The 14,569-nt window shown below is 41.6% G+C and overlaps 1 protein-coding gene across 1 annotated transcript in view; it reads right to left on the bottom strand.

Annotated features, from left to right (window-relative positions):
- LOC134457400 (leucine-rich repeat-containing G-protein coupled receptor 6) overlaps window positions 1–14,569 on the bottom strand; it is a 266,153-nt gene that overhangs the window by 59,069 nt on the left and 192,515 nt on the right. The window contains exons 10-11 of the mRNA XM_063209416.1: window positions 5,428–5,496; window positions 4,618–4,689 (exon numbers count right to left, since the gene is read on the bottom strand). Coding sequence (XP_063065486.1) covers window positions 4,618–4,689; window positions 5,428–5,496 — 141 coding nt within the window. The remainder of the gene's footprint in view (window positions 1–4,617; window positions 4,690–5,427; window positions 5,497–14,569) is intronic.

Genomic DNA, 14,569 nt, shown 5'->3' with positions numbered 1-14,569 from the left:
GTAAGGAATAAATGAAATTACATGTGTGCAGTGAGCACTGAGTGCTGTGTCACCATTCACCTTTGACTAAGTCCCGCCCTAAAATGGTATTTGACCAATCACAGCGCAGCAAAATGACGAGGTTGGGCAAAACTCGGACAGTTTGAACTCAATGCAGACATCGCACGTTTTCAAGTCGGGTTTAGCAAGATATTACGGTCATATTATTATTAAAATATGAAATTGTGCCTGAGGTATTTGTGACAAATGTGCAAGTTTTCTCCGCTAGGTAATCGTGTTCCCCTTTCCCTAAAACCAGTCTAATGCTTAGCAGCTGGATAGTCTGGCTTGAAGGGTCTCAGCATCCTCACACTCGACAAGAAAGCACATAGTACTTTGTGTGCTCCAAACATGCCACTTTTCAGTAAGGTTGTAAGCTAAACACGAACATGTATCAGGGTAGGATTTTGGATATCTGACCTAATTAATGAAGAAACACCGCTAGCAAAGTTAACTATGAGTCACGTCAGGATTGTTTTGACTAGCAGCTGATGGACGTTATTTTGTTAGGCTACTGAAAATATAAACGCCAAACGTTAATGTGACACATTGATGTGGTAGCTTTGAAGATAACTACAGCCATCACGTTGTGTGATTTCGTCTCGCAAGTTTGAGACAGGGCTCAAAACATAGGCTATGCAAGTTAGCTTACAATGGTGCAGGTTATGCCTATCGATACCCAGGTGAGAATATGAGAGCCCATAATAGCTTAACAACTGTGATGCATGACAGTTCAGGAAATAAATGGGTAGATGACGGATAGGCAGCAAAAAACATTTTTTTCACAAAACATTGTTTATGAGGGAAAAAAGTATATGTCTACGTAGTGCAGCAATTAATCTTTCAAAAAATCCAAGTGGTCACAATGTTGGTCTAATCATTGATTATTTATTTACGCTGATAAAGCAATTTGCTGAAAATATGTCCTTTGGTGTGACGTTAAGAAATAAATATATTAAGTAATGTAGAAATGGCTTGATGGAGTTTTATGAACATTGTTACACTCTTCATATTTATTGCAATTTTTTAAAGTCTTAACTTAATGAGAAATTACCATTTAAGTATTTTTTTCCCATTAGATGTGAGATTATTAGAAACCTTCGAGGAAAAACAGGGATATCTTTCTTTTAAATGTTCAAAATTGTCCGAATTTATACTAACTTTTCAGGGACGATAATTTGTTCTTCCCTAATGCAATATTCAGTGTTTATCAAACATATTGTTTAGCTCAAACAAAAATTTGAGCGTGTAAAGGACCGCACTAGTCCTTGTATGTGTTTGTTTGTCTTAGTTTAAATGTGGTTTTGTTTACGTATATTTTTCTAAAAACATAAAATTTAATTAAAAAAATATATATTTTTCTATGTGCTTTAAAAACGGTTGGTGTGTGTGAGGTTGAGTGACATTGTATGTGTGAATCATGAATGGACTGTGGGTAGTTGAATTTTTCCTTTGCCTTGTTGAGTCTTGTCCCTTGCCTGACACCATAGCTCCACAAGAGGGAGACCTGTAAAGGAGTGCGTTTTAATATGTGACCTTGCCTCCTCCACTTGCCTCCTCCACTTGCTTCTCGTCATGATGACATCACTGACAACAGCATTATATTTCAATATCTTGCAAAAGCTCAATTGTAAAGTCTTTTTCTCATTTGCAATTGGGATGGTGAATGAAAAACAGTCCCTCAAAAGTTGTTGTGGCGAGGCTGACAGCTGGGAAACTTCATCGTTTTCTCCACGGAGGAGGGGCCAGGAGGCGGGACGAGGAGACAAGCACAAGTGGAGGAGGCAAGGTCACATATTGGGATGCACCCAAGGTAACCCAACAGGTGTAGGCAATCAGGGAGCTGCTTGGCTTTGTTTGAGACTGAGCACAAAAGTTTGATCTCCAAGCTCCAGCTTAACTCGCTTCATTTTTCACATACAAAAAGGACTTTTGATGCCTGTTTTAAACAACAGAAGAAACAATATTAAGCATCCTTGGTGAGCGCAGTGAGGTACGTTTGTTATTTTGCTTTCTTTTGAAATACTGTCCGTTACTTCCGACTTGTTTGTATGTATCTGACTAGGCCCAAAAAGGCTTGCCTTTGATGTATGTTTGTAATGTAGTAAATTACTGATGTTTTTAGAGAACAATTTGATGAACACAATGTTACAATGTGCTGTGAATTCTGTATGTTGATTTGTTGTTTTGTATTGTTTTATATATCCCAAAACACAGTTTTCACGGTGCTTTGGTGACCATGCGATTCTGCTTCAAGAAAAAATAAAGACACCTTGAGCATCAGTCGAGACTCTCTCTTGAATCCAAGGGGTTGCTTACAGAGCGTTTAAAACATGTCACACCGTAGGACATTCAGGTCACGCTAAAGGACAGAAATGCAAAACTGAGCCAGAAACAAATATATCAACATGATTATTTTGTCTTTTGATCATAATATAATGTTGTAGTCAATATGGACCTACACTTTACACTTATAAGTCTTTGAATCGTCGATTATCAGCCTATCGTAACTCTCAATGACAGCCATGCGGTCATTGAATGTAACCTGCAGAGCTCATAAGACTCATACTGAAGTGTGACCTTGGCATGACCATCACACTTTTGTAGGTATGCTATGACTGTCACACCATTGAACCTGTAGTGTGTAGTGGCCAGTGCCTGTTTGGTATCTCAAGCTGGACAGCACATTTATGCTGTATATTGAGCTCTCCACAGCATACTTTATTCATCTATACTCCTCTATATACTCTCTCACTGATCTTTCCTTCACTGTTACCGTTATATTGTATGGTTTCAAAGCACCATTAATGACATTTTATATCATTTGACAGTACCTAAAATCAACAGCAAATATTCATCAACAATGCATCAAAGTATTCCAATGGCCAATAAAGGAATAAGTAATTTGAATACACAATATTTATCTAGTCAAACAACAAAACAAAAAAATATGTACTACCAGTTGTTTTAAAAGCTATTTCTCAAATATCTAGTCCATTGGTGTGACCTGTTTGTCCTTTGGTGTGATACTCCAAAGTGTCACACCATAGGACTTTTACCATCACACCATAGGACTTTTACCATCACACCATAGGACTTTTGAGCTTTTGAGTTAATTTAAAGCCATGTCGTTGCCAACTGAAATACAATTTCACCTTTAGTAAGATGCAATTTCATACATCTACATAAGAAAAAAATATGAAAAATATACACTATTGTCAAAATGTATGTATGGCTGTCACACCAAAGGACTACAAAACTAATACATCTTGTGGTAGCAAAACATAATTGATTGACTGAAGAACTCTGAGAGAAAAATCTAAAATCCACCCTTGCCATTGGCTTCTTAAGGGTCTAAAGTCACAATTTATGTACCGCTGGAGCTTCAACAATAGATATTTATCCACAGAATTAACCAAAAATATGATGTCACACCACAGGACATTGTTTTCTGCAACAAAGTTTCATAAGTCCATACGGTCTCAGAAAAACAGGAAAAAAATTAAGCATTGCCACTTGCTAAAATAGACACCTTGAAAAACATGCCAGGGTTGTTTAGACAAATGACTGAGCTTTGATTATTTAAAAATGTTTTAATATGGAGAACCAGGCTTGCCTCAGTCACACCATAGGACAAATGTGACATTTGACTCAAAATTAAGTATACTTATTTAAGCTCTGGATTTATTACACATTACTTTTTCACAACAACGACATTAGTTTAATCATTTAAAGCATTGACAATTTTGAAAGCATGAATTCACTTAATTTTAAGAGCCTGCGACAGCAAAATTTACACGTCACGTCATCTACCCAAATACTTGCATTCACAATATTATGAATGGAGTGTTTTTTATTTATTACGAGTGAACAACTGCTGCGATTTGCAGTCACTGCATAACTCACGTTGATATCCTCCGAGTCCCAGCATAAAAGGTTGATCTATCCGACCTAGCAACTCATGGGGGCGGGGCTTAGCCAGAGGCGAATTACAATGGGAGTTTCCCATGTGCTGTTACTGCTTATGACACGGAGATTATGACAGTACTACTATTAAACCCTTCTTCTCAGAGGGTCTTTTGAAAACATCCATATTAACATGCCCCTGTATTATCACCCGACCAGAGGAAGTAGAATAGCACTGATTCTTCAGAATGTGGATAACACAGATTTTCATTTTTAAAGAAAAAAACAGTTCAAATACAAAATATAGGGGTATAGTTTCATAGATACACTAAGGACTTATGTTCCTGGAAGAGAACTACGCTCCTCCAGCCAGGCTCTTTCCGATTTTTCTGGAGCTCAGAAACGATATTTGTATTGGTCCTGGCCTGACAAGAAGCAACGCTGAGGGTGTTGCGTCACTAAGAGGGCGTGGCCTGGCTAATGGACCATAGTCCAAAACATATTACAAGGAAACATGGTCCAAAACACTGCCTGCCATCCAAACAGTGCTGAGTACTAATGAGATGGGCTTAAGATCAGAGGGTTGCAGGTTCAAATTGCTCCAGGGACTGTAACCACTCTGTAAATAACTGTAAGTCGCGAATGCAATGTAATGTAATGTAATGTACTCACAGCGATCTGAGGTTGGGCAGCTGTTGGCAGAGGCTCAGGGGGAGGGTGGTGAGGCCTGCCCGGGTCAAGGCCCTGAGAAACGACAGAAACAGGACAAATAGAAAGGGAGAATAGTTACAGTTTTTTTCTCGATTGTTTACCACAATTTCTGGAATCATGATTGAAATCTAAAAACTCTACACGCTAATCTAAAAACGCACAACCAACGGGCAGAAAATACTTTGCCTGAGGAAGATCCAAGAGCGGTTTGCCAGGAAGTTGCTTGAGTTGAGATATTGCCTTTGTTAATGAAAAAACTATACTACTACTTCAGTCACTATGATTGTTCATATGTTTGGCATATTGTTGAAAGACCTGTTTTAGTTACCCTGACATTAGTAGTACCTTTACATAGTAATTGGTTATTTAATCAGAGAAGGAGAGAGAGAGAGAGAGAGAGAGAGAGAGAGAGAGAGAGAGAGAGAGAGAGAGAGAGAGAGAGAGAGAGAGAGAGAGAGAGAGAGAGAGAGAGAGAGAGAGAGAGAGAGAGAGAGAGAGAGATGTAGAGGGAAGGAGAGAGAGAAAGAGAGAGAGAGAGAGAGAAATACAAATCCACAATGACCACTAAACAAATCCACAATCAACTCCCTCCTACTAGAGATTCGACGAGTTATCCAGTCTCTGCTCCTACACTTGTTCTCTATACACTTCGATATTTTTCCTATATAATATTGTGGTGTATGTGGTGAGAACTGAAAAAACTTAAACCTAAACAAAACAGAAATGGGTAGGGGTTGGTGAGAAGGGTTTTTAGGCAGTAGAGCCACTCACAGTATTTCCAGACTGGTGGTGCCTTTCAGGTCAGGAAATACTTGTATTTCTGTGGCTCCATTGAGAGACCTGAGGAGAGCAGAGCAGAACAGTGTGGTCAGGATGCATTGGTTTAGTTTATTACACAAGCACAAAAGAGACTAGCTAGAGAGAGAGAGAGAGAGAGAGAGAGAGAGAGAGAGAGAGAGAGAGAGAGAGAGAGAGAGAGATGTATCTGTTTTTGAGTGCTAGTGGAACACTGAAGCGTCGACCTGATGGAAGCTGTGACCTGACCTGTGATCATTTCAATGTTCCTGATCACAGCACCAATGTACAGCTCAGATAGGGAGGTTTGAGGTGAGCCAGTAATTTTGATGGCTTGGTTCACTATACGTGCAAGTTTATTCTTTTGTCTAATGCCAATTAAGTTGTACCAGGAGGATATATTGAAGGTAAGGACTGATTCTATGAGAGAACGGTAGACTAGGATCAGAATGTCCTTGCTGACTTGGAACTTGGACTTCTATGTGCTTTGAAAAGGACAGGGAGTTGTCCATTTTGGTGCCGAGGTACCTAAAAACTTCTACTTGCTCCACTGTCTTCCCTTGGATGGAGAGTGGCTGGAACAGAGTTGATGTCTTGTCTCTGCCCCCACAGCATAGTTCCTTTGTCTTTGAGACATTCAGCTGTAAGGAAAGTTTTATGAAAGTTTGGCTCTTGGTAGCGAGTTGAAGAATCAGGGTCAGACAGATGTGCCACTAAGACAATGTCATCTGCATATTTAAAAAGTGCCATACCTTCCCCATGGCACACAATGTTATTTGTGTACACAGAGAAAAGGATTGGGGATAAAACACAGCCTTGAGGAAGTCCAGAGTTCAAAGTGATCTTTGATGACTTGACCCCATTGAATAACACCTGTTGTTGTCTGTCCAGCAGAAAACATTTAATCTACTGGGTGAGTACTGGGTGGATCTGAAGGTTGGAGAGCTGCAGGAGGATTGTGTCAATACACACAGTGTTAAATGCAGAGGAGAAGACCATGAACAGTTCTCCTACTTACTGTATCATTGGTCTCTGCACTTTTCCGGGTACTGCACTCTAGAGGGCGCCAACCGAGGAGTGACTGCAGACTCATACAGACTGAATAGGCTGCGTGCGCTGTCTCGACAGACCAGAAATAAATCATGGGAGTAAAAAATATAAAATAGCTTGGCCCACACATAGTTTTAAAATAATTTCATAAATCAAAATGCTATATTAAGAGGTGAAATGATATTAAAACGTATATTAGCTGTAATAATGAAAATTGTTTTATCACGATATAAATGATAGAGGAGAAAGGTCACGATAGACACGTTTCTATCGTCCTCACGATATGTCTCGTCATATCGCCCAGCTCTAGCGCAGATGTTAATGCCAATGGTCTGAAGTACTTGAGATCTTTTGCAGGTGACTTCTTTGGGATGGGGATGAAAAAGCCAGGTGAAATCACCACTTAGCTATGGAGTAGCTGTAAAGTGCTAGTGCATATTTAAGTGGCGGATGACTGATACTGTCCCTGGAGCGTGTGGTGTTGCATATGGTGTTGCATGGGATACTACGGTACCCCATGCTGTTGAAGATTTTCTGGAACTACTGTATGTGCTTCAATCCACAAGTATGTGTGATAACGCCAAGAGTAAGATAATAACTTGTTACTTTTTGGATTTTGACAAAATGAGCTTTGTCAGGTCTGGGCGTAAGCCAGACTCCAGGCTATGTGTTTGTTAGCATGCTTTTAGCGAACTGCTATGTTAGTGCAATGTCAGTTTTTAGTCGAGAACAGTCATCTTACCTACTAACACCACCCTAAATATCCGTAATTAGCTGTGAACAAAGTAATTTGTTGAGATTGGCGCTGTGTTCAATTTACTGTAGGTGACTCCTATAGGCTAGGGTGATCATATTGTCCGGATTTCCCGGGACAGCCCCGCCCCTCAACTGTCCAACCTACCGTCCTCATGCTGTACCCATAGCTTCAACTCTCTAACTCCCCGCCTCCGTGGAGAAAACAATGAAGTCGGCATTCTAAATAGTAGGCTTAAACAGGTTGCAGAGCTGCCATCTTACCTCAGACTAAGGTGCCGTTTCCACGTAGCTGGATATTTTTATATGTGGATATTTTTTTCTCCTGCTTGTATTGGTTTTGCATTGGTTTTGGCCTTCCGTTTCCACGTAGCAGATATTTAAAAATCCAGGTGCAGGAGAAAAAAATAGCAGGAGAAAAAAATATCCTGTTTAGGGGTCTGAAACGCATTTGTTACAATGGAGGATTTTTTTTATCCACATGTTGCGTTTCCACGTAGCAGGAGAAAAAAATACCCTGCTAAAAAAATATCCTACTACGTGGAAACAGCACCTAATTCAGCTGCTAACAACAGTTTTAGTTGTTAATAAGCACTGTGGTGTCAGTCCAACAACCTGGCCCTGAACGTCAGCAAGACGAAAGAAATGGTAGTGGACTTCAGGAAGGTGCAGAGCAGGGCATACACGCCACTTACCATCAGCGGGGAGCCTGTGGAGAGGGTCTCAAACTACAAGTACCTGGGAGTACACCTGACTGAGGACCTCTCCTGGTCACAACACACTCAACACCTGACAGCAAAATCCAGGCAGCGGCTGTACTTTCTCCGCCTACTGAGGAAGTTTAAGGTCTCCACTCCCATCCTGACCACCTTCTATTCATCAGCGGTGGAAAGTGTGTTAACAGGCTGTTTTACAGCCTGGTTTGGAAGCTGCACACAACAACAACAGAAGGACCTACAGAGAGTGGTGCGCTCTGCAGAGCGCACTATCAAAGCCAACCTTCCAGGACTCTTAGGCCTTTACACTAAGAGAGTGGGAGCCAGGGCTAGGAAGATTATGCAGGATGTCTCACACCCCAACTCTTACATGTTCACCCTACTTAAGTCCTGCAGACGACTCAGAACCATTCAGGTCAGAACTGAAAGAATGAGGAAAAGTTTTTACCCCCAGGCAGTGCGACTGCTGAACAGAGACTTTTTTAAATAATAATTTTCTTTGTTTTATTTCTCACCTTTTATTTCCTTTTTTACTTTACTTCTTTAATTTTTTATTTTTAAGATGCAGAGCTGATGACCCCATCATCATTTCACTACAATTACCATGTATGTGACAAATAAAAGTACTTGAACTTGAACTTGAAGATGTTTTGTCAAGGATGTTCGCATTTCATTACACGTACCTTCTCGCTCCAATAACAGAGTCATCACCATAACTTAACGTTGTATCAGAGACGTTAGAGGTTAGACATAGGCCTGGGCGATATGAGAAAAACTTAGATTTCGATTATTTCTCCCCAAAATTTTCGATTTCGATTTTAATAACGATATGAATAAAATCACATTATTATTTTTTTTTAATTACTGGGGGAGGGGGGCATGAAGGGCATGAATCCAACACATGGATTGTGAAAAAGGGAGCAAGGTATGACACCTAGAAAGGACTTTATAAAGGCTGGTCCAGGGAAAATAGCAAACTGCACAGAACTGCACACAAAAATGGATAATCTCAAAGAAGAGACATACACAAGTTTATATTGTATAAATACAATATAGCCTACACAATATCTATAAAGGAGGAAATGAGAGATAAATGCCTAAAGTAAATATATTTAACCACAAGAGGGGGATAACTGTCATTGTGGGGTGATGTGCCTGCCTTGTTCTCATTGCCACCCTTCAGTATTTGTTTTTTTTAATGACATAAGATTATCTGTTAGCCTATATTTGCAGACTACATTCATAAAGATTTATTTCTTAGTGAGAAAACCAATAAGCCTGAGGATAACACTTTTCAAACAAAGGTTGCGTATTATGACTTTGTTTATGCAGCTCTCACATGCATATTGAGAATCAGATGGAATAATATGGACCTAGCAAAGAGGACATCTCAGGTTTTGTCAACAAGAAAATGGCACATTGATGCAATGTTGATTAAATGCAAGCAACAGCCAATAACAAATCGTCAAGTTGATCAGAACTTTGTATGTAGTCTTAAGAGGGGCTTAGAATTCCAAACGAACTATTTGGGGACTGTTTAAAGGTGTGAAAAGTTTATCAAGCAATTTGTTTTTTTAAGTACCACTAGTTAGCTGCCAGCAAAGCTCAAACAATTTGCCTTCATTTGTGTTAGCAACTAGCTAGTAGACTAGCTACAGCTACTGCTAAACCAATTCGAAGTCCTAACACACTGTTTGCAATCAAATGTGGGCCATTACTTTCAAAAACGAGGCAGAGAACTTTGTAAATAATTTATTTACAAGCTCTGATACCGTCCTTCCCTTGTAGTCTACCTAACAATCTTTGATGCCACCCTCGTAGAGTGTTGCCAAAAGAAAATCAGCCAAAGTCGCTATAGGCTTGCTGAAAAGTCGCTAGATGACGTCATGACGTTACGTATGACGTTACAATGTCACGTACGGCGCGCTGATCTACAGAAAACGTGCCCGCATGCCTTCGTCCACAGTACAAATGGGCGATGCTAGCTACTTTTTGGAGATCAGAGCTAATCTGCAGCCCTGCTTAACCGTGGGAGACGCTTCTGACGGCGGCGCAGAGTCAGAATTATGTGGAAAAACTATGAATTTGTCACTGAAAATGCACGTTTTAAAAAGTCGCCAGATGCACCAAAAAGGCGCTAGATGAGTTTTGTCGCCATGTGCCCGAGATTCACTGCGGTCAGTGCGGCCAGCCTGCTAGTGCTCATTGAAATTTGTCATATGCACAGACCTAGATTAACCTAGATTGGCAATGGGCGGTTCAAGGCACTAGCAGAATTTCGGATTGACTGGGCACAGACATCTTTGCGATTTTCGCGCTCCATTCACTCCTCCCACAGACATAGCTCCTCCTAGTGAAGAATATCAGAGCTGTGAGCCATAGGAATGCATACGATGCATGCAACGGTGACTACAACGTTATCAAAGTGGGTTTCAATAATTTTTAGATGCGTCCCACGCATCTCTATAAGAGGCTTTGGTGTCCGTCCGTCCGTCCGTCCGCCGTCCGTCCGTCCGCCCTCCCGTGATGCGTTTCTGAATTGTGATTCCCTCTTGTGATTCCCTCTTGTGTCCACAAGGTGGCAGTCGCTCAGTGGAGTGGCGGAGCTCAGTTTTGGCCTGGAGCTCATGCGTGCAAACCAAAACGTCTACCATAATGGTTAGCAAACCGGCTACGCAGCTGATTGATTGCATTATCTGACACAACTGCAGAAGCACAGAAGTCTGTATGCATATTCCATCCATGTGTGCCATGTGTGCTAGCCGAGTTCCTAAACATTCACACAAAGACGTCTTCAGATAAGGAGTAACTGTCAAGCGCCACACTCAACAAGCTCTTCATGGTCAATAATACCAAGCGGAGCACAAAAAATAGGAAGGCATGAGACATTTGCAGATAGCGTTTCCTATGTTCAGTCTTGTTAGACTACACAGCGTCACCACTCAAAAGAAACAACAGCCCGAACACCGGCAATCCCCTGTATTTTTTTGACAATGCTGTGAGAAGTGCAGGCAAGAGAGCAACTCGCGCTTTGAGCGTGGGTGGAGGAGATTACTTCGATACTTCGATTAACGCGAGCACAGGGAGAGTGAAGGCTGTGTTACTGTTGATCATACGCACACGCGTCTTTTAAAGGGTTTGTTCGGGGCGACCGCTTGACAGAGAGCGCGCTTTTCGGTTTATGCAGTAAATGTCTCATTGATTAGTTTATGGAACTTACGGTTTGTCTGTTACGGTCCACGAAGACAATATCCACGTGAAAACGCAAACGCCTGCAAACCACTGTTTTGACAGAAAGACAGTTCACCTGTCGCCTACTCTGTTTTCTTCCCAAAGCGGCATTTAAAAGTATTCCATGAAATCCAACATCAACGTCACTTCAAATAGGTGACAGCATCATGCAGCATCATGAAATAGCCTAACACTTCAGTGAGGGGGGGACATCACTGCTCTCATATTAAAGTGAAAAGAGAATTTCACATTTTTGTTTATTTAATGTAGGCCTATGCAAAATTGCAAATAGCCTATTCATTGAAATCTGTCCAGAAAGGGTTGTAATGTTTGCCTGTTTTTTATGTTTGTAATTATTTTTTTTTTAAATAAAAAATCGTGATTAAAAAATAAATAAATAACAAAAATAGAGATTTTATGTAAAAAAAAAATGTGATATGGGATGGACCGATGGCCCCCCTAGCTAAATTCGTCTTAGGTCCCCAAATTGCTAAATGTAGTGTAAGGGATTATTTTGAAAAGACAGTAACATGTAATCAGCAATGCATTACAGTTTTTCAGTAACTTGCCCAACACTGTTGAAATCCTATGGTACTTTTTCAAATCCAGGCTTATACAGTACATGGTAGGCTTATTGATAAATTGCCTTGACAGGTTATGAGGAGGCCAAGGGGGCATTTGGGCAAAAAAGGTTCAGAACTGGCATAGACGGACGCATCTGTTGTCCGCCTGTCGGACTTGTTTGTAAGATTTTGACAAATCGTAACATCTATATTGTCACCCCAGGAATGGAATCACCCTCACTACCACCAAACGTTTTACAATAGACCCATAAGTTGAGCGGTCTTGCCAGATCGGACGGTTTCTCGCCAAATTGGGCCGTTTAGGAAGGCGGTCTTCGGGTAGAAAAGGGCACACGATCATCATCTCATCTGGCAACCCTGCCGAGACTCTATTCGTTGCAGCAATGCAGATTACGGTTTGAGGATATTTTGTGATGCTGAATCGGTCATGCTTGAGTGTATGCAACTTATTTGGTATAATTTACTCGGAGTTATTGACAACTATGTCCATAGGTGTGTATATAACCCGTACGTTCAGTAAAGCTGACTGTGCAAGCTTCCCAGAAGACGCTGATGGTAACCTAGCAACATCACGAGCCCATACAGAAAGATATTTAGACCCTCGTCTTCGCGTGTAATGGCATTGTACAACATTATGCTGTGTTGTATTGTGTTGTATTATATGATGTTGTGTTATATAGTATTATGAATAAACAACGCATACGGCAAACGAAGCATCACATTATTTCTGACACTTTTAGAAGTTAATTTCACATACAGGAAGAACTTTGCTTAAGGACTGATGACGTCATCACATACAAGTTTGTGGTTACGGGAGTCTTCACCAAGATGGCGGTCTGCTTTGGTCTGACTGCTGAGAAATCCGAAAATTTCGAGGCCCATTGCCAGTCTAGGTTAATCTAGGTCTGTGGTCATATGCATATCCCAAGAGCCGTTGTGGTAGCTTTTGTGATACGCACCGGATTATCATGACCCCTGTATCTGCTTGTAGGGTAGGCCGAGTAAAGTTAAAGTGGTGGTTCGCTATTTTAGACATTAAGCCCCGTTTGTGTGACTTCTGGGGTGAAGTAGACATGTTCTCATCACAATTTTGACATTTGGTGCTGAACGGAGCATTTGGGTATTCAAGACTGCAGCCCCCCCACTCCAATGGAGCACTCAAGCAATCGATCATAAAATGGCATTAAACATTCGTTTGCAGAGACATGAAACTCACCGAGTGGTCAGAGGTGGGCAGCGATACGTTGGCTCGAAAATCACCGCGAAATACGCTTCCAGAGAAGATATATTATAAATGTTGTCCGTCTTCATTGATTGTATTGGTTTGACAAGTATTAGTCCGCGCGGCCGGAAATGGGGGTGGGTTTGTTTACGTTACTATCTATGGTTTGTATGCAAGCTGTAGTTTTTGTAGCCAGTCCCGCTCAAAGACAGCCGTTCTACCTCGCTCCTTGATGCCTACACAAACAACACACTATCGCTACCTACTGGCTGGATGTCTACTGCTATTAAACGACGTCTAGGGAAAAATAGGTCCTCCAAATGCTAAACAACAGTTAGAAGGCATATTTCGCTGCAATTTTCGGGCCAATTTATCGCTGTGTACCACTGACCACATGGTGAGTTCCATGTCTTTTCGAACGAAAGTTTAATGCCATTTTGTGAACGATTGCTTGAGTGCTTCATTGGAGTCAATGTAAAGCTGGGGGGGCTGCAGTCTTGAATACCCAAATGCTCTGTTCAGCACCAAATGTCAAAATTGTGATGAAAACATCTGTACTTCACCCCAGAAGTCACACAAACGGGGCTTAATGTCTAAAATAGCGAACCACCACTTTAAGTACAGGGTACAGTTTTGGTAAATGAAATATACCTGTGTAACAACAAGACTCGGATCTAATTCCAAAGTGTAGGCATAACATAAATGACAGTCCCAAAACATTTGGTGACCATATCGAAGATTGTGTAATCTCGGTTTATGTTGACATTCGGTTCCTGCCATATCTTTCTCCCATATCGCTTGCCGTAGCCTCATACAAGCAGATGTACATGTGCATGAGAATTCCTGTGCATATCACAAAAGCTGCCACACCGTAGTGCATCATGTGTCACGTCTGTCTCTACCCGCCACTGAAAATGCATTGTGTGGTGTCGTCGTGGGGAGGGAGACTGATTTGCCTCTCACAAGACAAGCGAAATAGTCGCTAGATTCGGCCAGATTGAGCCTGAAAAGTCGCTAGATGATTTTTTTTGTCGCCAGAGGTGGCCAAAAGTCGCTAAATCTAGCGTCAAAGTCGCTAAATTGGCAACTCTGCTTGTAGTGTCTGCAGCCCGGAGAATCAGACTGAGGGGGCAGGGCATGGCACGCTTCTTCCTAGCGCCTGGGGCGCGATGTCAAAATAAGGGCCAAAACATACCAAGGCGGAACGGTCCCGGGACGAACGCGGTCTTTCTGCTTAGTTTTGGCCGGCGTGTTTTTCCCTGCCTTTCACACTGACAGCGTCGGCGTGCGCGACCAGTCCTATTCAAAACCCTCCCCACAGCCAAAGCTAGCATGCTACTTTGCCATTCATTTGAATGACACACCGCCGGTCGCCGGCCTGAAAAATACGCTCGAGTTCTATTTTCCAAATGCAGCGCGGCGCGGAGCCGGCTCCCACGCCGCTGACGCTCGACTACCGCCGGTTGGTGTGTAAGGACAGATATGTTTCAATGTATTTTCACCAACGCCGGTAAAAAACGCGTCTGTTCCGCAACGCTTTACCGCCCTGGTGTGTAAGACCC

This window comes from Engraulis encrasicolus, chromosome 10 (assembly GCF_034702125.1).
Source record: "Engraulis encrasicolus isolate BLACKSEA-1 chromosome 10, IST_EnEncr_1.0, whole genome shotgun sequence".
In the NCBI taxonomy this organism is placed as follows: domain Eukaryota; kingdom Metazoa; phylum Chordata; class Actinopteri; order Clupeiformes; family Engraulidae; genus Engraulis; species Engraulis encrasicolus.
This window is presented reverse-complemented; position numbering and strand designations above follow the sequence as displayed.